Source organism: Coregonus clupeaformis, chromosome 6, assembly GCF_020615455.1.
Source record: "Coregonus clupeaformis isolate EN_2021a chromosome 6, ASM2061545v1, whole genome shotgun sequence".
Taxonomy (NCBI): domain Eukaryota; kingdom Metazoa; phylum Chordata; class Actinopteri; order Salmoniformes; family Salmonidae; genus Coregonus; species Coregonus clupeaformis.
The window spans coordinates 42,319,404-42,342,117 of record NC_059197.1 but is presented as its reverse complement, the minus strand read 5'-3'; the positions used below and the strand labels follow the sequence as shown (position 1 = coordinate 42,342,117).

General features: G+C 45.0%; 1 protein-coding gene across 1 annotated transcript in view; it reads left to right on the top strand.

Moving 5' to 3' along the window:
* Nucleotides 1-22,065, top strand: part of LOC121567389 — a 29,533-nt gene extending 7,468 nt beyond the window's left edge. Inside the window, exons 3-6 of the mRNA XM_045220826.1 lie at nt 16,978-17,097; nt 17,281-17,417; nt 19,619-19,686; nt 19,817-22,065. Coding sequence (XP_045076761.1) covers nt 16,978-17,097; nt 17,281-17,417; nt 19,619-19,686; nt 19,817-19,869 — 378 coding nt within the window. The 3' untranslated portion in view covers nt 19,870-22,065. The remainder of the gene's footprint in view (nt 1-16,977; nt 17,098-17,280; nt 17,418-19,618; nt 19,687-19,816) is intronic.
* The last annotated feature ends 649 nt before the right edge of the window (nt 22,066-22,714 follow it).

Genomic DNA, 22,714 nt, shown 5'->3' with positions numbered 1-22,714 from the left:
CAAATATAGTATTTTCAGCTGTTTGAAGCTGGTGTACAAAACCGAACGTAAAAGACGCAAAAAACGAAACTTAAGAAAGGGAAGCATATAAATAGCGCACATAGAACAGATCTACCGCCTCTTAGACTTGCTTTCAATGAGAAGGACAGATCTATAACTCACATTTCTATGTGACTTTAGTCAGGTCTCCCAAAAAGTTACATATTGTATCTTTAATACTTTTTATTTATTGGTTTTTAAATCACAACAGATTCACAACAAAAGCTATATACATTAACCCCCCGCCCCCAACCTGAAACTTGATTTCCTTTTCCTATGTCGATCTGTACGTAGCTCTGATCTGTAATAGCCTACTGTCTATATGGTTCAGTAAGTACTATGTTCCTAATTATTGTTTCTCTCCATTGTTGTGTATCTATTATTTCCTTTGTCCATCTTTCTCGTTGTTCCCTCTTTCCCCCCCTTCTCTCTTTCGGTCCTCTCTCCCACTCCCTTTCTCCTGCGTCTTATCAGCCCCTCTCTAGCTTGGCTGCCAAACTATTTCCCCTCCGTTTCCTTGGTAACAGGGCCATACAGAGCGTAGCACTGCAGTGTGTGTGCCAAGAATAATGCCACCGTAGCATCAGCTAGAGCCCAATGTACGCTCAGCAAACACAAACCAGGTCTAGCTGCATCCAAGCACAACACAGCAGCGACAGTATATCACAAGAAAAGAGGCAGAGAAAGAGCGGTGGAGAGAGAGATGGATAGAGAGAGAGAGAGAGAGAGAGTAGTAGGTGAAGAGAGAAGGAAGAGAGGAGGAAGAGGAAGATATATTAGGTAGGGAGAGATGGATGTGGTTTCGAAGGAGTGCGATGAGATGAGAGGAGGTATAGAGGGATAGGCAGCGCGCGATGCAGCAGCGGCAGCCGGATCATAATGAGTGTCTGGTGCAGCGTGCCCTCAGATGCCCCTCCCAGAGAGCCAGCCGCGCTGCTGCATACAGGAACAGCCAGGGAGATGCTAGCAACTAGCATTTAGCCTAGCGCACACACGATGCAGTACCAAGCTAGCTGCTAAGACAAAGAGATATCTAAAAAAAATGATGAGAGCTTTATATAGGCTTTAAGGTACTGAGAGGATCACACTGCTCTCACTTTACAGAAGGCTGAATGATAATGTAACCATTTCACTCGAATGCAAAACAGTTTTAAAGATGAGTATTTACTTTTCTCTGGGTGGCCTCCTAGGGGATTTTAAGTGCTTGTTGTTTGTCCAGGGAGAGTAGGCTCTGGAAGGGCCTGGTTCTTGTGTAATCATCTTGTTTTGGAGCTTTGTATAGCAGGGGTCGATGACTCATACTGACTCAGGGCATTCCGGACTGCGGTTTGGTGTTCTATGCTAAACATTCACACATCTCTACTTATGCATACGTGCCCACCCACCCACCTTTTAAGTGATTCTCACATACAGAGAGGACTGGCCAAATGCACTCCATCTTGGGTTTGAAATTCAGTGTGTCACTGTTGTAGTGTGTGAATGCCTGTGTGTTTACATTGTGTTTGTTTGCGTGTGTGTGCGTGGTCTCAGATGTTGCTGAGAGTAGGCTGGGTTGGATGCGTATGTGTTTGCATAAAGAGTCACTCTGTAGTGTGATGTTCTGATTTACAGAGCAGGGGAGACAGAGTGTATGAAAATTAAATAGAGAGTGTACATAGTATAAATGACTGCTTTGTCAGGTTACTGGAAATGGTGGAGTGCGCTCACACACACGCTCAGGCACACACACACACACACACACACACACACACACACACACACACACACACACAGACACACTCTCAGTCCTGTGGTTCGTGTGACTCATGCAAGATGGGGTCCATCACCAGGCATGACTCATCAAGGCTGATCAGCTTTTTCTGCTAGATACTTGACACATTAACAAGTACACACTCAGCTGCAGCGGAGGGAACGTGATAAGAGTTGATTTTAGTATGGAAACTGTGAGAAGATGGATATGATTAGAGAGGTGAAGAGAAAGATGGAAATATAATGTGATTTAATGGTTGAATATCCAATATAGTTTCTATCACTAAAAATAAACCTGTAACACTCCTATCTTTCCTATTTGCTTCCAATAATTCACAGACAGGCATGACGCATTACTTCATGAACTTATGTCAGTGTCAGCTCAGCTGGTTAGTCAGGCCCGAGACAGACAGCTTACTGCAGGTCCACAGAGAGGCATAGAACCCAATGTCCCTGTATCGATCCCTGGACAGGCTCTGTCTGTCCTTAGCTCAGCCTTACTGACTCATCCAGAAATACAGAGGCCAGCTGAGCACACAGAGTTCACCTCAGTCCAACATATTTATCACTGTCTGATCGGCACAGAATTTGCCAGCACATCATAGCACAGCTCACATCAGCCCAGTCCAGTATAACCCACACAGGCCCACTTCAGCTAAACTCAGCCTGGCAAATCCCCAGCCCTGTATTTGTATTTATTATGGACCCCCATTAGCTGCTGCCACCTGGGGTCCAGCAAAATTAAGGCAGTTTATACCATTTTAAAAACATTACAATACATTCACAGATTTCACAAAACACTGTGTGCCCTCAGGCCCCTACTCCACCACTACCACATATCTACAGTACAAAATCCATGTGTACGTGTGTGTATAGTGCGTATGTTATCGTGTGTGTGTATGCATGTGTCTGAGCCTAAGTTTGTATTGCTTCACAGTCCCCGCTGTTCCATAAGGTGTATTTTTATCTGTTTTTTAAATCAAATTTTACTGCTTGTATCAGTTACTTGATGTGGAATAGAGTTCCATGTAGTCATGGCTCTATGTAGTACTCTGCTCCTCCCATAGTCTGTTCTGGACTTGGGGACTGTGAAGAGACCTCTGGTGGCATGTCTTGTGGGGTATGCATGGGTGTCTGAGCTGTGCGCCAGTAGTTCAAACAGACAGCTCAGTGCATTCAACATGTCAATACCTGTCATAAATACAAGTAGTGATGAAGTCAATCTCTCCTCCACTTTGAGCCAGGAGAGATTGACATGCATATTATTAATATTAGCTCTCTGTGTACATCCAAGGGCCAGCTGTGCTGCCCTGTTCTGAGCCAATTGCAATTTTCCTAAGTCCCTTTTTGTGGCACCTGACCACACGACAGTGTAGTCCAGGTGCGACAAAACTAGGGCCTGTAGGACCTGCCTTGTTAATAGTGCCGTTAAGAAGGTAGAGCAGCGCTTTATTATGGACAGACTTCTCCCCATCTTAGCTACTGTTGTATCAATATGTTTTGACCATGACAGTTTACAATCCAGGGTTACTCCAAGCAGTTTAGTCACCTCAACTTGCTCAATTTCCACATTATTTATTACCTTTAGTTGAGGTTTAGGGTTTAGTGAATGATTTGTCCCAAATACAATGCTTTTAGTTTTAGAAATATTTAGGACTAACTTATTCCTTACCACCCACTCTGAAACTAACTGCAGCTCTTTGTTAAGTGTTGCAGTCATTTCAGTCGCAACCTATCCCAGTGCTAGTTAGCCTAGCACTACACTGATGCTCTCCCCTCTCCCCTGTCTGTCTGTGTGTCTGTCTCTTCAGAATCAGGCCCTGTGTTTGTTCAGCCTTATCTCCCTCCTGCCTCTGTCCTCCATGCCTCTTATCTGCTGGCAGTATGCTATGCCTGCGTGCTCGGCCCTTTATTTTTCTTCTTTCCAGGAACAGCCTGTTCTCTCTCTCTCTGGCCTTCATCTTGGCAGGCAGGCATGCGGGCAGAGACATGAGACAGGAGGCAACGATATTAGGGCATTAATGTTGGTGCCAGTGGTGCCCATTAGATTGGCATAGAGGCGCTGAGAGATTGAAGAGAGATTGAAGAAGGCTGATATGATCGCGACACGTCGGGTCATGCTGTTGTCATGCTGTTTGACTGACTCGGGGCTGGGAGCAACAGGAGAGGAGAGTGACTGGGATGCCGTTGTTGGTGACGACTTTTGTGACATTCATATGCCGGTTTGACTGACTCACAGTTCTGGTTGACTACTGGCTTAGAACTGAACTAGCTCTGGTTTAGAACTGTCTCATCTCTATGTGAACGCTGGTGTACAATAATTTCGTTTTCATCTTTGTGTGTGTGTGTGTGTGTGTGTGTGTGTGTGTGTGTGTGTGTGTGCATGCGTCCACTTATGTGTGTGTGTGTGTATATATCCTCCAGGCTAGGGCTGTGCTATGGCACGGTGCATGTTAATTGTGGTTAAGTAGGGTCATATTAAGACTGTGAAAGTTGCACATGCTCCCAGGCCAAGAAAGACCACTTATAAAATACTACATGCATACATACAGTGGGCTGCAATCTTCAACACCAGGGTCAGTGCAAGCATCAAACATCTATTGGCTGTATATCTAGCACTAAGCATCAAACATCTATTGGCTGTATATCTAGCACTAAGCATCAAACATCTATTGGCTGTATATCTACCACTAAGCATCAAACATCTATTGGCTGTATATCTAGCACTAAGCATCAAACATCTATTGGCTATATATCTACTTCTATAGTGCTTTTCCCTTTTGTTCCGTTGACATTTTTGTGAGGGTAATGAGCGAGGTTAGAGGACGCAAGGTTAGAGGATGCGACTATTAGCGACTAAAACATTTTGGAAGCCCACTGGAAGTGCTTGACAACATATAAATGTTCACCAGCATTTCTCTGTGCCCTGACACTGATTGCTTAGCAACAGAGCAGTGTGAATGGAGACGGTGTGATTTCCATCTTAGTCCCAGATAAAGAGCTCTTCCACAGTGAAAGTCAGGATCAACGCAAATGCCTTAGTAAGGTGGTGTTGACATCACATTTCCCAGAAGCAGCCTGGCCCACTAGGGGGTCACCCCCCCCCCCACCCACCCATCTGTCAAAACACAATACATAACATTAGAGCAGCCAGCCCTATTTTGAGTGTTCTTCAAAAACTACTGTACTGATTATACTGTATATGTTCACTGGCCAAATCCGTAATCAAGTCTTACTTACAGTCCATGTCCTGTGTGTTATACACAACAATGTTATCAGTTGAATTATGTAGCCACGTTCAACAATCCCAGTACAGTAAATCCAATCTGGATTACAGTAATATGTCTGTCCTCTACACAGATGAGCTCTAGCCTGGCTCATGTGTGTGTGTGTGTGTGTGTGTGTGTGTGTGTGTGTAGGACTTACTGTTAATTCCCTTCAGTTGGGGCTGGAGTCAGAGGTTAATGAACACACACAGCATGGGAGCGCCGCGCAGTAATGAGGCGAGACAATGGTGGCTGGCAGGCTGGCCAGAGAGTCACACAGGCAGAAGGGAACACTTGTACTTCGGCCTGTATCACTCTTCCATAATGAGACTGAGCCAGATTTTATGGTTTGACTACAGATTGGTGTATTTGGGTGTCATTCTTTTTGGTTTCTGTGACTGTTCTCTATGTCGGATATGATTATTGAGGTATGTATTTGACACAGCTGCTTTTCACCAGTCAGTATGCAAAAGGCTGACCGGCACTGTAATGGAGTCAGTGGATTTGAACATGAAGGACTTTGTCGTCACTTTGTATTGAAGCTTCTGAGCTTGACACTGAAAGATACTATCTTCTCTCCCTGCTCACTCCTCATTCCTTGCTGATAACTGAGCCAAAACTTGTGTAACCGAGCCTAGCTGGAGTGAAAGAGGAAGTCAGCCCTCCGCTCTTCACCAGTGTTTACTCCTCCCCCTGTACTCTGGGATGGGCTGGGAGAGAAGGGAGAAGGAGCAATGGAGGGAGGAGAGGGAGGGTAAAGACGGAGAGAACAGAAGGAGAAATAATGACATCATTATGAAGAGAAAAATGAAAGAGAAAACAAAGGGAGACAGAGAGAAAAGACAGTGGAAGAGTGAGAAAAGAGGGGCAGAGTAAAACGAAGGGAGAAAAGGTTCTTGTTCAGAGTCGGTGAGGGGATGAAGTGTATTGTACTCTCCAGGGTCTGATAAGTCCTGACCTGAATCGTGATAAAGTATCAGTGCCCTGACAGAACACACAGTCACCGGGACCCTGATGGCTCATATTCTCACATTCCTGCCCTCTCTCTTTCACACACACACACACACACACACACACCAAACCTGACCCAAACAACCTCCCCAGCAGAGATACAAAGGCTAGGGGCCCGATTCCGACTTGAGTTAAGCACAAGTAAATGGAACGTAATTCAATTTTTATGCACTTCTCTATGCATATTTTGACCTTGAACTTAAGCATGAGAATAGCGTGCTATTCACCTGCTATTCGTTTTGGGTGGAGATTGAATAAATTAAGGTGTGTCTACAGATACGCCGTATTCCCTAATAATTACACCACCTTTACACGCGAGGAAACCATTAATAAGTTCTAGCGAACCTGCCGGTTCCAAGTGGAAAAATAATCTACTAAATTTTGTTCTGATAGAAATAACACCGTTCTCCATGCACTGTAATTTACAACGATAAGAGCTATTGATAAGAGCTAGGTAAAAGAGTAATTGTCACAAACGAGACTCCCGCTGTTCCTCCTGCTCACCACCAGAGGGAACCCTCTCCTGAGTATTAAACCCCTGAACTACATTTCCCACATACCTGGCTCTGATTACCGTTGCACCTGACTCCCATCAGTAGACTATTTAGGTGCTCTCAAACTCTCTCCCCTTGCGAAGTCTTGTTTACCCTGGTGATCATTTCTGTGCGTTTTCGCCTGTGTCTGTCTGCCCGTGGATTTACTCTGGACTGTTTTTCCCTCCTTGATTCTTTGCTGCCTGCCCTGGACTATATTCTTTACTGGACTGATTTTGGTAAGCTTGCTGCCTGCCCTGATCTTATGCCTGTACCTGGATTACGAGTTGCCTTATCCCTACTGTTGTGTCTGCTGGCGATTGACCCTGTTTGTACGACCCAGATTGTAATAAAACTGCAAATGGATCCTCACTCTCCTGGAGCGTCATTACAGAAGACTTCGCCAACACACGATCCAGCAGCTCTGGTTCAGATGTCCACGGAGATCTCCACTCAAGCTCACCAACTCGCCATTCATCAACAGCAGCTAACCCATTTAACTACAGTAACAGAGGAACTCGTCAGAGCGCTACAGAGGTTGCCGGTGTCGCTAACAAACCCAGCCCCTCCTCCACCGAACGCGAGTGTGGGCGCTTCTCCACCACCGTCACTCACAGTTAACCCACGTCTGGCTCTCCCTGATAAGTTCGACGGCAACCCAACTAAAAGTAAGGGATTTCTACTGCAATGTTCATTATTCATTGATCAACAACCAGCTATGTATGTCACCGATGCCAGCAAGATTTCCTTGGTATGCTCACTCCCTCGCTGACAAGGCGTTAGAGTGGGTGACGGCGGTTTGGAGAGAGGATGGCACTGCTTTTCCATCGTTTGGTACCTTTCTTCAACGCTTCCGGGAAATATTTGAACACCCGGAGGGAGGTATGAGAGCTGATGACCGACTACTTGCGTTGAGCCAGGGCAGGAATACCGCAGCAGAATATGCTTTGACATTTCGCACTCTAGCAGCTCAAACCGACTGGGTGGAGAGCACACTTAAACTGCTCTTTCGCAAGGGACTCAGCTTGGAGTTGCAATCCGAACTGGCCTGCCGAGATGAAGGGAAATCGCTGAATCAATTCATCGAACTAACCATTCAGATTGACAATCTGATTCGTTCACGTCGTCCACTCAGAACGGTACCCACCAGCACACAATACCCGGTCACTCTGTCTCAAACTGAACCCATGCAGCTCGGATATACTCACCTGACTCCGGAAGAACGAGAACGCCGCATACGTCAACATCTCTGCCTCTATTGTGGTCAACCGGGCCATCTGAGGGCGTTTTTGCCCCACAAGACCACCTCCTCGTAATCCCTCTTCGGTGAGTCCTTGTGTTCAAGCACATCATTCCAGTTCTTGCTTCAAAGTACCTATAGTATTATCTCTAGAGGGCAATCATATATCCACATCAGCTCTATTAGACTCAGGAGCAGCCGGGAACTTTATGTCTCACGAGTTTGCCCAACAACAACAACTCCCATTAATCTCCTGTAACTCTCAATTGGCAGTGGAGGCGCTAGATGGACGGCCTCTCTGCGATGGGAGGGTCCTGCACACCACCGTGGACCTTCAACTACAGACCGGTACCCTTCACACTGAGGTAATTCGTTTCTACGTCATCTCATCACCTCATAACCCGGTTATTCTTGGACTCCCCTGGCTACGTCAACATAATCCCCTCATCTCATGGAGGGAGGGTCGTATCATCAAATGGGACCCGTCATGTCACTCCAACTGCTTAACTGGCAGCCCTTCACTCTCCATTCAGACCGTCACGCTAAAGGACGAGGCGGTCCTTTTCCCCACTCTTCCCATTGAATACTCTGACCTCATCGAAGCTTTTAGCAAGACCAAGGCGATGGAACTCCCCCCCCACCGATCAAGCGACTGTTCCATCGAACTATTACCAGGCACAACACCACCTAAGGGCCGAATCTTCCCCCTATCACAACCCGAATCAGAAGCCATGAACAACTACATCGAGGAGGAACTTTCGAAGGGGTTCATTAGAACGTCGACATCACCTGCAGCCTCTGGCTTCTTCTTTGTTAAGAAAAAAGACGGTGGCCTACGCCCTTGTATCGACTACCGGGGTCTCAACGACATCACCGTCAAGTTTCGATATCCTTTACCGCTGGTACCAGCTGCCCTAGAACAACTCCGCAAAGCCAAGTACTTCTCCAAACTGGACCTCCGCAGCGCCTACAATCTCATTCGCATCCGGGACGGTGATGAATGGAAGACAGCCTTCTCTACCAGCACTGGGCACTATGAGTATTTGGTGATGCCTTTCGGGCTGTCCAATAGTCCGTCCGTATTTCAGTCGTTTATCAATGACGTCTTTCGGGACATGCTTAATCGTTGGGTAATTGTTTACATCGATGACATTCTCGTCTATTCCAACACCTATGAGGAACACGTGCAACACGTGAGAACAGTATTACAACGACTCATTGATCACCAATTATACGCCAAAGCAGAGAAGTGCGAATTTCACCAGACTTCCACGTCTTTCTTGGGCTACATCATCAACCAGGAGGGAGTCGCCATGGACGAGAAGAAGGTCAAGGCCGTTCTAGACTGGCCACTGCCAGTAACCTTAAAGGAGTTACAACGCTTCTTGGGTTTTGCGAACTTCTACCGACGCTTCATCAGGAATTTCAGCTCGGTAGCCTCTCCCTTAACCTCTATGACTAAGAGAAATGCACCACACCTCACCTGGTCAACTACAGCACAGGAGGCTTTCGCAGAACTCAAGTCACGTTTCACATCTGCCCCCATCCTCCACCACCCTAATCCTGAAATCCCGTTTACAGTTGAGGTGGACGCTTCTAATACGGGCATTGGAGCCATCCTCTCACAGCGGCACGGATCCCCACTCAAGCTCTATCCGTGCGCCTATTACTCCCGCAAACTTAGTCCAGCCGAACAGAACTACGACGTCGGGAACCGAGAACTGTTGGCCATGAAAGCAGCTATGGAGGAGTGGCGTCATTGGCTGGAGGGAGCTAAACACCCGTTTGTGATTCTAACTGACCACAAGAATCTGGAATACTTGCGATCTGCCAAGAGACTGAATCCCAGACAAGCGAGGTGGGCTCTCTTCTTTACACGATTTGACTTCACCGTTACCTATCGTCCCGGTTCAAAGAACACCAAAGCAGACGCATTATCACGCCAACACGACGGTGTAGTTCCCACTGAATCCAAGGAAACCCTGCTTCCTGAGTCATTAATCGTGGCCCCTATTCAGTGGGACATCATGACAGAGCTCACCCAGGCCAATTCACAAAAGACCCCTCCTCCCGAATGCCCCCCTAACAAAACTTTTGTACCTCAGGATCTCTGTCAGAAAGTGCTACAGCAAGTTCACTCCGTACTCAGCTCCGGTCATCCTGGAATCGCTGCCACTGTTCACCTGCTTCAGAACAGCTTTTGGTGGCCAACCTTGCGGGCAGACACAATAAAATTCATTAACGAATGCACCACCTGTAACACAAGCAAACATCTCAGACAACTACCATCGAGCCTACTGTCATCAGAACCAAGCAGACTGGAGTCGATTCCTCATGTGGGCGGAGTATGCACAGAACTCACTCCAGAAACCCTCCACCGGTCTAACTCCATTCCAATGTGTAATGGGCTTCCAACCTCCCCTATTTCCATGGTCAGGGGAACCCACCGAGGTACCCTCTGTCAACGACTGGCTCCAGAGAAGCGAGGACATCTGGAGTCAGGCTCACACCCACTTGCTACGTGCTGTCAGGAGACAGAAGTTGCAGGCCAATCGTCACCGTCGCCCCAATCCCGAATATACTCCAGGTCAATGGGTCTGGCTATCCACTCGAGACCTACGCCTCAGACTTCCTTGCAAGAAACTCAGTCCCAGGTATGTAGGTCCCTTCCAAATTGTTAAACAGATTACACCAGTTTCCTTCCGTTTGGCATTACCCTCTAATTATCGTATCTCTCCCACTTTTCATGTATCACTTCTCAAACCCGCTGGTGGTCCGAGAGCGGAGGAGGAGGAGCAGACCAGTGATCAGGGCCCCCCACCCATCTTGGTGGACGGCGAGAGGCATATCAGGTTCGAGATCTACTCGATTCCAGACGCCGGGGCAGGCTCCTCCAATATCTGGTGGATTGGGAGGGGTACGGACCGGAGGAGCGATCCTGGGTTAATACAGAGGACATACTCGACCCCGCACTCATGACTGAGTTCCATAGGACGCACCCGGAGAAACCGGGCCCCCGACCTCGAGGAAGACCCCGGCGTCGTTCGCCTCTTCGCGTCAGGAGCCGCTCGCAGGGGGGGGGCTCTGTCACAAACGAGACTCCCGCTGTTCCTCCTGCTCACCACCAGAGGGAACCCTCTCCTGAGTATTAAACCCCTGAACTACATTTCCCACATACCTGGCTCTGATTACCGTTGCACCTGACTCCCATCAGTAGACTATTTAGGTGCTCTCAAACTCTCTCCCTTGCGAAGTCTTGTTTACCCTGGTGATCATTTCTGTGCGTTTTCGCCTGTGTCTGTCTGCCCGTGGATTTACTCTGGACTGTTTTTCCCTCCTTGATTCTTTGCTGCCTGCCCTGGACTATATTCTTTACTGGACTGATTTTGGTAAGCTTGCTGCCTGCCCTGATCTTATGCCTGTACCTGGATTACGAGTTGCCTTATCCCTACTGTTGTGTCTGCTGGCGATTGACCCTGTTTGTACGACCCAGATTGTAATAAAACTGCAAATGGATCCTCACTCTCCTGGAGCGTCATTACAGTAATCCATTTGGATAAGGGAATTGTAAATATAAATGACACTTGTTTTAGATATATTTTACCTTGTAATCACTGGAGACAAATGTGAATCCAGTCATATGGCAGATAAACTGAAGCATATTAACCTATCAACTTTTCCACAGTAAAGTTTAGGAAATGCTGTGCCAATATGCAGAATTTAAATTGTACGGCCTTTTAACTTACAGGGATGGGCACTCTCGAATATCTTAATTATAGGCTACCCTGACTTTCTCTGTTTACTATTTCTATCATGGTAAATATTACCCACTATCAGTATCGACCGCCAGGAGACCTAATAACAACACATATTCAACTGCCAATTTACTGTTAGTTCCCTTCAGTTGGTAAAGACTATATTATCATTCCATTTAATTACATTGTTTAGTTTACATTAATTTGGTTCCTCTGCAAACTGACAGCCATGTGGTTGTTGCTGAGGATCATTAGTAACAGTTGATAATATTTTTTTAAAGACACGTAGGCTAATTAAATCGTTATGGAGCGGAGTGAACCCGACGCATGGCGCATCATCACACAGTTTCATGGTTAGTGCAGGCAATAGACAAGGGTACAGCCTACTATTGTGCACTATTCTCCCTATTATAATTATATTTACACTAATATTCCATCGTTACCATGGGTTAAAGAACTGAATGTGGCAATTTTCAGAATGAATCAAACCACTGTTTTCTTTGTTTTGTGCATAATGGCTCTCCAAACCTGTTTTTTATGATTCATAAATACTTTCCTAACCCTAAAAAATCTACAAGATCAGAGTATTTTTTCATCTACCAATTGGTGCTGAAACTGAGACGAATATGCATATATTTAGATGGCTTTCTTTCATTGATCCCTAATATTCGGAACCCTTTCTCTCTAAATATTCTATTGAGTCTGTCAACAAAATTCTAACTAAAAGGTACACCGTATTTAAAGTGCATTCGGAAAGTATTCAGACCCCTTGACATTTTCCACATTTTGTTACGTTACAGCCTTATTCTAATTTTTTTAATTTTTTTATAATCCTCATCAAACTACACACAATACCCCATAATGACAAAGCAAAAACTGTTTTTTAGATTTTTTTGTAAGTGATAAAAAATAAAAAACTGAAATATCATATTTACATAAGTATTCAGACCCTTTACTCAGTACTTTGTTGAAGCACCTTCGGCAGCGATTACAGCCGCGAGTCTTCTTGGGTATGACACTACAACCTTGGCACACCTGTATTTGGGGAGTTTCTCCCATTCTTCTCTGCAGATCCTCTCAAGCTCTGTCAGGTTGGATGGGGAGCGTCGCTGCACAGCTATTTTCAGGTCTCTCCAGAGATGTTCGATCGGGTTCAAGTCCGGGCTCTGGCTGGGCCACTCAAGGACATTCAGAGACTTGTCCCGAAGCTAATCTTGTGTTGTCTTGGCTGTATGCTTAGGGTCGTTGTCCTGTTGGAAGGTGAACCTTCGCCTTCCTGAGCGCTCTGGGGCAGGTTTTCATCAAGGATCTCTCTGTACTTTGCTCCGTTCACGTTTGCCTCGATCCTGACTGGTCTGCCAGTCCCTGTCGCTGAAAAACATCCCCACAGCATGATGCTACCACCACCATGCTTCACCGTAGGGATGGTGTCAGGATTCCTCCAGACATGACGCTTGGCATTCAAGCCAAAGAGTTCAATCTTGGTTTCATCAGACCAGAGAATCTTGTTTCTCATGGTCTGAGAGTCCATTAGGTGCCTTTTGGCAAACTCCAAGCGGGCTGTCATGTGCCTTTTACTGAGGAGTGGCTTCCGTCTGGCCACTCTACCATAAAGGCCTGATTGGTGGAGTGCTGCAGAGATGGTTGTCCTTCTGGAAGGTTCTCCCATCTCCACAGAGGAACTCTATAGCTCTGTCAGAGTGACCATCGTGTTCTTGGTCACCTCCCTGACCAAGGCCCTTCTCCCCTGATTGCTCCGTTTGGCTGGGCGGCCAGCTCTAGGAAGAGTCTTGGTGGTTCCAAACTTCTTCCATTTAAGAATGATGGAGGCCACTGTGTTCTCGGGGATCTTCAATGCTGCAGAAATGTTTTGGTACCCTTCCCCAGATCTGTGCCTCGACACAATCCTGTCTCGGAGCTCTACGGACAATTCCTTCGACCTCATGGCTTGGGTTTTACTCTGACATGTACTGTCAACTGTGGGACCTTATATAGACAGGTGTGTGCCTTTCCAAATCATGTCCAATCAATTGAATTTACCACAGGTGGACACCAATCAAGTTGTAGAAACATCTCAAGGATGATCAATGGAAACAGGATGCACCTGAGCTCAATTTCGAGTCTCATAGCAAAGGGTCTGAATACTTATGTAAATAAGGTATATATATATATTTTTTGACTTGAACATGATGTGCTAATATTGCTATGTTTACACAGGCAGCCCAATTCTGAAATTTTTTCCACTAATGCGTCTTTTGACCAATCACATCAGATCTTTTTCAGTGCTGATCTGATTGGTCAAAAGACAAATTAGTGAAAAAAAGATCAGAAATGGGCTGCCTGTGTAAACGCAGCCTATATGAAATGTGGTGTTAGTGTCAGTGACCTTTTCACATAGTTGCGTGCAGCGGAGGAATGTGTACTCCCAGCCCATTCAGACACACACATCCCTAGAGAAGCACATGGACTAGTCTTTAACACAGCCTTGCCACCACCAAGACACATCATGGAGTACCACAGTATGAGTCATAATCCCCATAAAACCTAGCGGTCAAACAGGGAAATGGTTCCAATCGTTTTTCCACCATTCATTTTTCCCATAGGAGATTTTAGAAACACTTCAAATAAGGGCTGTGTTCCGTGTATGCTTACCCTGGCGTCACTATTTGATAACCGTGTAAATCTCTCTCGGACAAGGTGACTTTTATCAATATATTCGCCTGTATTCCCCCCCCAAAAAATGAAATGCTAATTAGCTGCTAATGTGGCTATCATAAAGCAATCACAAATTCCATGATGATTTGGATGAGACTGCTGAATCGAGGATTAACTATCTAATGTTAGTTAAATGTAGTCATTAATAAATTGGCAACATTTCTTTAAATTGACAATTCTGTGAACTGTCTTGTGCAAATTTTGAATTGACACAATACCTGTTAGCAAAGGTGTCAGCTAGAGATGACGTGCAGGAGCTTGCAGGGATTTGTAGTTTTGCATGATGTCTACTTTGATGCTAATTAGCATTTTCGAATCTGAGAGTAAATAGAGCCGAATATATTGATAAAAGTCACCTTGTCTGAGAGAGATTTACATGGTTATCAAAACGTCATGACACGAAACACAACCCTTATTTTAAGTGTTTATAAAATCCCTTATGGGAAAAATGAATGGTGGAAAAAACGATTGGAACCATTTCCCTGTTTGGCCGTTAGGTTTCCAGGGCTTCTGAATCAAGTGCACCTACCGCCAACAGCTAAACACAAAAAAAAAGGAGTGCAAGCTTTCTACAGAAATGTTTGGTGCTCGACTAGGAATGCCTTGAAGATCGACCAGTTGATCGCGATCGACCGATTTGTGACCATTGATGTAGAATAATCAACCCTTTACATAATACCATAGAAGCAGTGTTCTGCTAATATAATAATGTGCAGGCGAAATAAACACACACCTATTTAGGCGAGGTGCTGGCTAACGGAGTAAAACACTTGAAAAAGAAAAGGAGAGCTGCACACTCTAGGAGCTCAGATGCAATAATATAACAATGTGCACCTTTCATTGTCATTCCCAACCGATACAGATACTGGTGGTGGTAATGGGGCAAACATGTCAGAATGGTCATACCTTCCTGTGTCCCGTATACAACAGGAGTTCCCTGATCCTGGTGCAGAATACACAGGGTTTCTCCCTCCCCATATTGACTGATACCATTCAATTCAATAATTTAAAAAAGACAATGCGTAAAAATGGTCTACTAAAATGTTAATACTGAGTGCCAGGTCTCTCTCCATTCAGAGACATCAGTATCAAGCCCATCTGTCAGTCTGGACTTCATCACATCATCTTGCAAGTTTCCATGTGCTGGCTCCACACATGTTTCTGTAAACACATACACACATAGTCACTGTTCAGTTATGCCTCATGATGGCATGTCCTTTTCATTGGAGTCAAGGGAGACTGGCAAGGGTACTTGTGTCGCAATACACACTTTTATTCTAAGGTCTTACCTGACAAGCTGTGAAAATGGCAAATGAACAGTGAATGAAATTATTTTTGGAGGTCGCTAAACCATTGCAATCACATTGCTGGACATGTTATGAAATTCAGCTTTGCTCCTTCTGGTAGGTCCTGGAATCCATTCATGACCAGGGGATCAGTCTGGCACCCAACTGTGCACTTTGTCTATCAGAAAAACAGGGTCAACGAATGTCATCATCCCTCAATTATAAACATTATGGAAGCTAATTCTAAGCTTTACATATGTAGACTGACTGGCTACAGATTGGATTAGATTCAGACCGGTGACGCCGTTACACTATGCAACCAACTGTGACATGTTTTGCTATGGCCCTGGGTTGGTTTAAGTTTGTTGCTGCTAGTTAGTACACTGTTGTAGTCAGACATGAGTTAGCTAGTTAGTACCACCATAGCTGCATCCAATATTAATTTGTGCCCTAGACATGGGTTGCACATCAGAGGCTAATGTGACTGTTTAGTCTAAATTACACTAACTTAGAATGGCATGGAAATACGATTGCATTGCTAAAGTAGGCAAATAATTAGTAGGAAACAACTTTGCCATAAGATGGCAATGTTGCCATTACTGTTAGCAAAGTTCATCAAAAATAGCTAGCTAGCAATGCTAACGTTAGCTAGCTTAAATATGGTGCTCCCTTCAATCTTAGTTAGCTGGCTAAAGTTACAGTATACTGCATCTAAAGTCAATCTGGCGACATCACAATCATGATGATCGCAATCAGGATGTTATCGTATTTCCATGCCAAATCCGAGTTGTATTGAGGTAGGCTAACGTTAGCTAGCTTGCTAGTTAGGTAGCTAGCTAGTTGTTAGCTAACTAGCTAACGTCATCTATGCTAGCGATGATGGTGATAATGATTATCAAAATATACATAACCAGCAGTCTATTGTCTAGCTACCAATATACTCTCCACCACTGGGGACCAATGAACTCCAACCACCTATTCTGCATGATATAGGGTCCTTCGGCAGGGCATGCAAACCATAGCTGTTGGCTGTGCATCCTGCTGGAAGCATGCATTGCATGGTCAATCTGTATAGGGCTTTTCAGTCTCAAACGGCCGTGATCCTCTGAATGCGTTGGTTGGGGGGGCGATAAATCAACCGAGCCCCATTCAATAATGGGAAGCAAAGTGGGCAGAGGAGAAATTTGCATGTGGAGCTTGGCATAATTGTAATCCAAACCCAACCGACTTTATGACCAAAATTATCAGATTTACACTTTGTAGTGTAAATGCCGTTTTCAAAGGGATTAGTTGTTTTTAGGGGCAGTCACTCTTTAAAGGCAGTCTGGAGAGGTGTGTGTTCTTACTGTAACCGACTGTAACATCCCCGTCTTCTCTCCTCAGGCTATGGTGGCCTGTTACCCAGGTAACGGCACGGGGTACATCCGTCACGTGGACAACCCTAACAGTGACGGCCGCTGCATCACCTGCATTTACTATCTCAACAAGAACTGGGATGTCAAGGTACAATGGAACATTGAGTCTCATACATCTAATATACTGTACTTTACAGTCCCACCAGATTTTCCCTGTCAGCCCTGGGTTTCGAACCGGCAACCCTCCGGCTACTCGCCTGCCTCGCTAACCTCAAGGCTATGGATAAGACACTGTGCATCTAACATGAAACCTATTTGTGTGTGTTGTCAGGTTCAAGGAGGTCTGCTGCAGATCTATCCAGAGGGGAAGAGTGTGGTGGCCAACATAGAACCGCTGTTTGACCGTCTGCTCATCTTCTGGTCCGACCGCAGGAACCCACACGAGGTTAAGCCAGCCTATGCTACACGGTGAGTGACCACACATGCAGCCACGCACGTACACACACACACACACACACACACACACAGGAGAGGCTATAAGGACACCCTTGATGCCCAAATTGATTTCGTATGTTGCGCAGCTGATAGTCGAGTTGTTTCAGTTAGTTCAGTCAGTCGTCCTGATGAGCCCTTCCCAGCTAGCTAATTTATGCTTGTGGCTAGAAAGTTCAGTGAGAATTTGAAACTTGTCTGCTGAAGTTGTGACGTGGGAGAGTGTTCAGAATCATTCCATTTTCAAATCGGAGTAATTGTTCGTTTTATTTGTTGACGTTAATGCCGTAGTTGTAAACTTTAGCTGTCATCCTGGCCTGATATTGGATACACTATCTAGCCACTTCCCTCTCCTAACTGCCAGACAGGAGCAAAGGACACTGTGCCCCTTGGTGTTGTTATGTTGCCGGCATGCGGCACAAACTCTCCCTGTTGAGCAGTAACGTTAGTCTGTATCATGGTGACATGGTTACTACCAATGCAGTATTACACGTTTTTTTTGTTGTGTAGGCTGCTATCCTACTCTAAATAAAATCAAGTGGGATGGAAAAAATTGGCTACATTAACTCCCGCCAGCGACATGTGATACAGCTGCCCGGTGGGAAGCAACTGCATAGCACCTCGATACAATGGCGTTGCAATGGTAATTTGCACCTGCTTGTCGTCATGTTAATTGGCATGTCACGGTGACATCCAGATGGTGACCAATACTACAAGTTATTTCTCCCTCGCCCATCTAAATAAACATCTTTCTTTTACAAGTTTGAACTAGCACCATGCTGCTGTTGGTGACCTAGCTAGCTGGGAAGGGCTCATCAGGATAACTGACTGAACCAAATCCACTCGACTCTCAGCTGCGTGACATACGTCATCAGGTGTGCCCGTATAACCTCTCCCCACACACACACACACACACACAAATGCATGCTGACATAGACTCACACTGGGGTCAGAGAGGTGATACAGTATGTACACTTACAAAGTCACTGCATGCTCACTGAGCTGCAATGTATTCAATCACACACACACACACACAATTAAACACACATATACATGTCCCATAGGTACTGTATACGCAAACAGAGATTTACTATGTGATGAAGTATGCAGTATGCGCTAAGGCACACATAAAGTCATACACAGAGAGGTATTTGTAGAGGACTCACACTGCTTTCAGTTCCCAGAAAGTGTGCCACATCCACTCACCCCCCAAACACTTCCTCTCTCTGCCGAGCCCTTACAACCGCTAACCCACTTTATCTCCTTCACACACAGTACAGTATATGTTCACTAAAGGCTCCTAATGGTGTTGGGGAAGCTTTTACATGCTCTATTAAAGGGATACTTCGGATTTGTCAGATGAACTCATGGATACCATTTGTATGTCTCTGCATCCAGTACAAAGGAAGTTAGAGGTAGTTTCGTGATTCAATGCTAACTAGTCTATGGTGTCTACTAGCATGCGCTAACACTAGTTAGCAACTTCCTTCAAACTGCATGCAGACAACATCAAAATGGTATCCGTGAGTCCATCTGACTCTGGAGAAGTAGATAAAGGGCTTCATTGCCAAAATCCCGTAGTATCCCTTTAACAAATTATAGATCCACTCTCATGCTGATGATCCACTGTTGAGAGAAGTATGAACTCAGCCAGAGCCTATTCAGACTCCTGCCTGATGTTGTGATCATGCACATGATTTTTTCATCTATGTGCTGAATCCTGGAACGCATTAGTCGGAAGTACACAACAAAAATGTGACACGTCATTGGCTTGATTCTAGTTCATGAGTTCGTCCTCTCCTCTCTGTCTGACAGCTGGGGAGTGAGGTGGGGCTCAGGACAGGAAGAACGTATTTCCTGACTGGGAGCAGGGTCAGGGGTGGAGGGAGGGAGGGCGGTAGGGGGGCAGTTGTTGGTTGAATTGCAGCTCTCGTGCTTGAGGGAGAGAGACAGGAATAAACAATACAACCCCACTGAGAAGCCCCACAGGAGAGGCAATAACCCTGACTTAACCCTCCACTGTCCAAAACCAGCTCAGACTTAACCCTCCACTGACCATATATAGCACATACTTAACCCTCCTATTCTTTCCTATGCTGTACTATACTGTACTGAATTGGTCTGTACTTGCTCATGAGCTGAGAATCTCAGTCTGATCAGATCATCGTGTGTTACAGCTATGCCATCACTGTCTGGTACTTTGATGCCAAGGAGCGGGCCGAAGCCAAAGAGAAGTACAGATTGGGTGAGTTACAGTTCTGAATGTCTGACTTACATGTAATAGCATGCATGAAACCGTTTATGCACTTTGTACAGTACATTTTTCAAAAAGTATTTTTGACTCTTGGCTCCTCTGCCATTTCATGTTTCCATAGCAACCGGACAGAAAGGTGTTCAAGTGCCCGTCACTCAAAACAACAAAACCTAAATCTCGTCCAATACCCTGAGGGCTTTCTGGACGTGTATGTGCCTACCTGCCCTGCTTTTGGACATCTTATTCTGTGGGGAGACGCTGTAAACCATCAGGCCCTGCCCACTCTGGCTCTGTCAGTCATCTGAAACAGCTCTTGATTGGCTGTGAGGAGATACGGCAGCATCTGATTGGTTGGTTGAGGGAAAGAGCGCGGAGATAGAACACTGTGGAATCAGTTGGTGAATGGAGCGAGGCAGGGTCAAACTAACTCAGGTGGCATAAGGGCCGAAGAGGATGAAGATGACGCCTCTTCATCAGAAAAGTCAGAAAGTCATTAAAGACAACAAACAGAATGGACAGACTCTTGTTTTTCAGTTTTTGCCTTATCAATAATCAGCGCTGTTATAATATCATCAGAAAGCAATCTTCTCTGCTCTCGCAAACGTTCCAGCTCAGTCAAAAGATCAGGGGTAACATACAATAGACTTTTGTCCAATCAGAAAGCAGGCCTAAGGAGACAGGAGCACCCTCTGCGGGGTCGGAGGAAAGCGATTGCATCCGGTTTTCAGGGGAAACTGAAAAAGAGCCTGTGATGCGACTTCCGCTTTTGGACATTAACAAGACGACACTCCATCTTAACTCATCCTCCACATTTACTAGATTGGTTCAACAGTGCAGAAGAGAACCTCCGCCAAGTTTTTTTTTTTCTCTCATCAGGTTAAGACTGGACAGTTAGGGAAATGTGATTGGAGGTCCTGACCATCACACACATCGTGACACATCCAGCATGTTGCCTCAGCTACACCCAGCCATCAATCAACAATGCACCGTTAAAGAGGAAGTGACATCACAGGAAATGCTCCTTTACATATCATACAGTAGTGTGGCATTCAGCTCTCCCAGCATTCATGTTGTTGGAGACCCTGTTATGGTAGCCACCTGCCACCAGTGTACAGAAAAGACTGAAAACTTTAACGCAGAGAAGCATGAAGACTCTTTAATAACTCAACTTTAACTCAACTAGTCAACAGAAAAAAGTGCTTTCACAGCCTCATCAATAATGTTTGTTCATGCGACAGTCCGTGAGAAACATACTGAAGAATCTAAGGAGTGTGTAATGTCAGAAAGCAATAGAACAATTCCAAGAGCGTGTTTTTGTTTGTGAACGTTTTTGAAGAAGGCACCTACACAAAGCTCACACAGACACTTCCATAAAAACACTGGAACCTGTGCAAGCCCATCGAAATAGGGTTTGCTGAATGTTATGGGGTGCATTTTGTTGAAGTGTGTAGAACTGTTTGCATGTGTGTGTGTATGTATGTGCGTGAGTGTAAGAAAATGTACTGTACAAGCAACCCTGTTGCTAGTATGTTGGTGGTCCCAATTGCACCTGTAAGCCCCAACCCTCCCTGTACCAAGACTAGAGGCTGCATCAGCACTATCAACATCACCTACAGTGCATTCTGGTCTACTCAAACATACAATAGATTGGACACGGTTCACCACAACATCTGAATCTAACCTAACCCAAAACCTCAGTCAACCTTGTTAAACTCCACAGAAGCAAATGTTAATGCACAGAAGGGTCTGTGTGAAACTACTGCAGAGTGTGTGTCTCTGTGTGTGTGTTTAACTATACTTGTGGGGACCAGAAGTTTCCACAAGAATAGTAAATAAACAACAATTTGACCAACTGGCGACATTCTGTTAGTCCCCACAAGGAAAAAGTATATTTCTATGGGGTTTAGGGTTAAGGTTAAAATTAGGGTTAGAATTATGGTTAGGGTTAGGGGTTAAAGGTTAAGGTTAAGTTTTGGGATTAGGTTAGGAAAATATGATTTTGAAGGGGAATCAATTGTGTCCCCCCACAAGGTTAGTGAAATGTGTGTGTGTGTGTGTGTGTGTGTGTGTGTGTGTGTGTGTGTGTGTGTGTGTGTGTGTGTGTGTGTGTGCACCCTTGCATTGAATGGGGGTGGGGATGCGCTTGACTTTGTGTGTGTGTTAGACAGGGTAAGAGAGAAGTAACAAATATCAATTTTCAGAAATGCAATCTGTGAATGATAACAGAGTAAATTTAGAAAATGCTTTTATGCTGTGGATAATATGGTTATTGAGATGCAATAGTGACTAAAACAATGAGAACAAAACATTTTGCCAAATTTGTTTCCAGAATTTTGCAGTATTGAATTAAAACATGTTTTTGTACAAGAATACTTGTTTTTTGCCTTCTTGAGTACTCCTTTCTGATTCTGGACAGAGTCACTGATATCACACAGAGCAGGGACCCTCACACTGTCTGGACATTCAGGGGAATTATGGATGCTATAGACACATACACACTGAGGCCATACAGTAAGAAGTCCACTCTCTCTGACCACAATCATGCAGCCATTACCTCTCCCAGACCTGTCTAAGCAGGAGTGAGGGAAGAATAGGGAAGCATAAAGATGGAATGAATGGCAAGAGACAAACAGAGAAACAGAGAGAGGAAAATAAAACTGTGGTGGGTGGGCAGCTTGCATGTCACTAATGAGTTGAGGAGATTACAGTGTGGTCACACAGTGTTCTGAAGACCAGAATGAACTATATGGCTCCATTAACAGTAGTGCACAAGGGAACAGGGTGCTATTTGGGACGTACAGTGCATTCGGAAAGTATTCAGACCCCTTGACTTTTTCCACATTTTGTTACATTACAGACTTATTCTAAAATGGATTAAATTGTTGTTGTTTTCCCCCTTCATCAATCTACACACAATACCCCATAATGACAAAGCAAAAACTGGTTTTTAGACATTTTTGCAAATCTATATAAAAAAAATAAAATAACGGAAATATTGCATTTACATAAGTATCCAGAC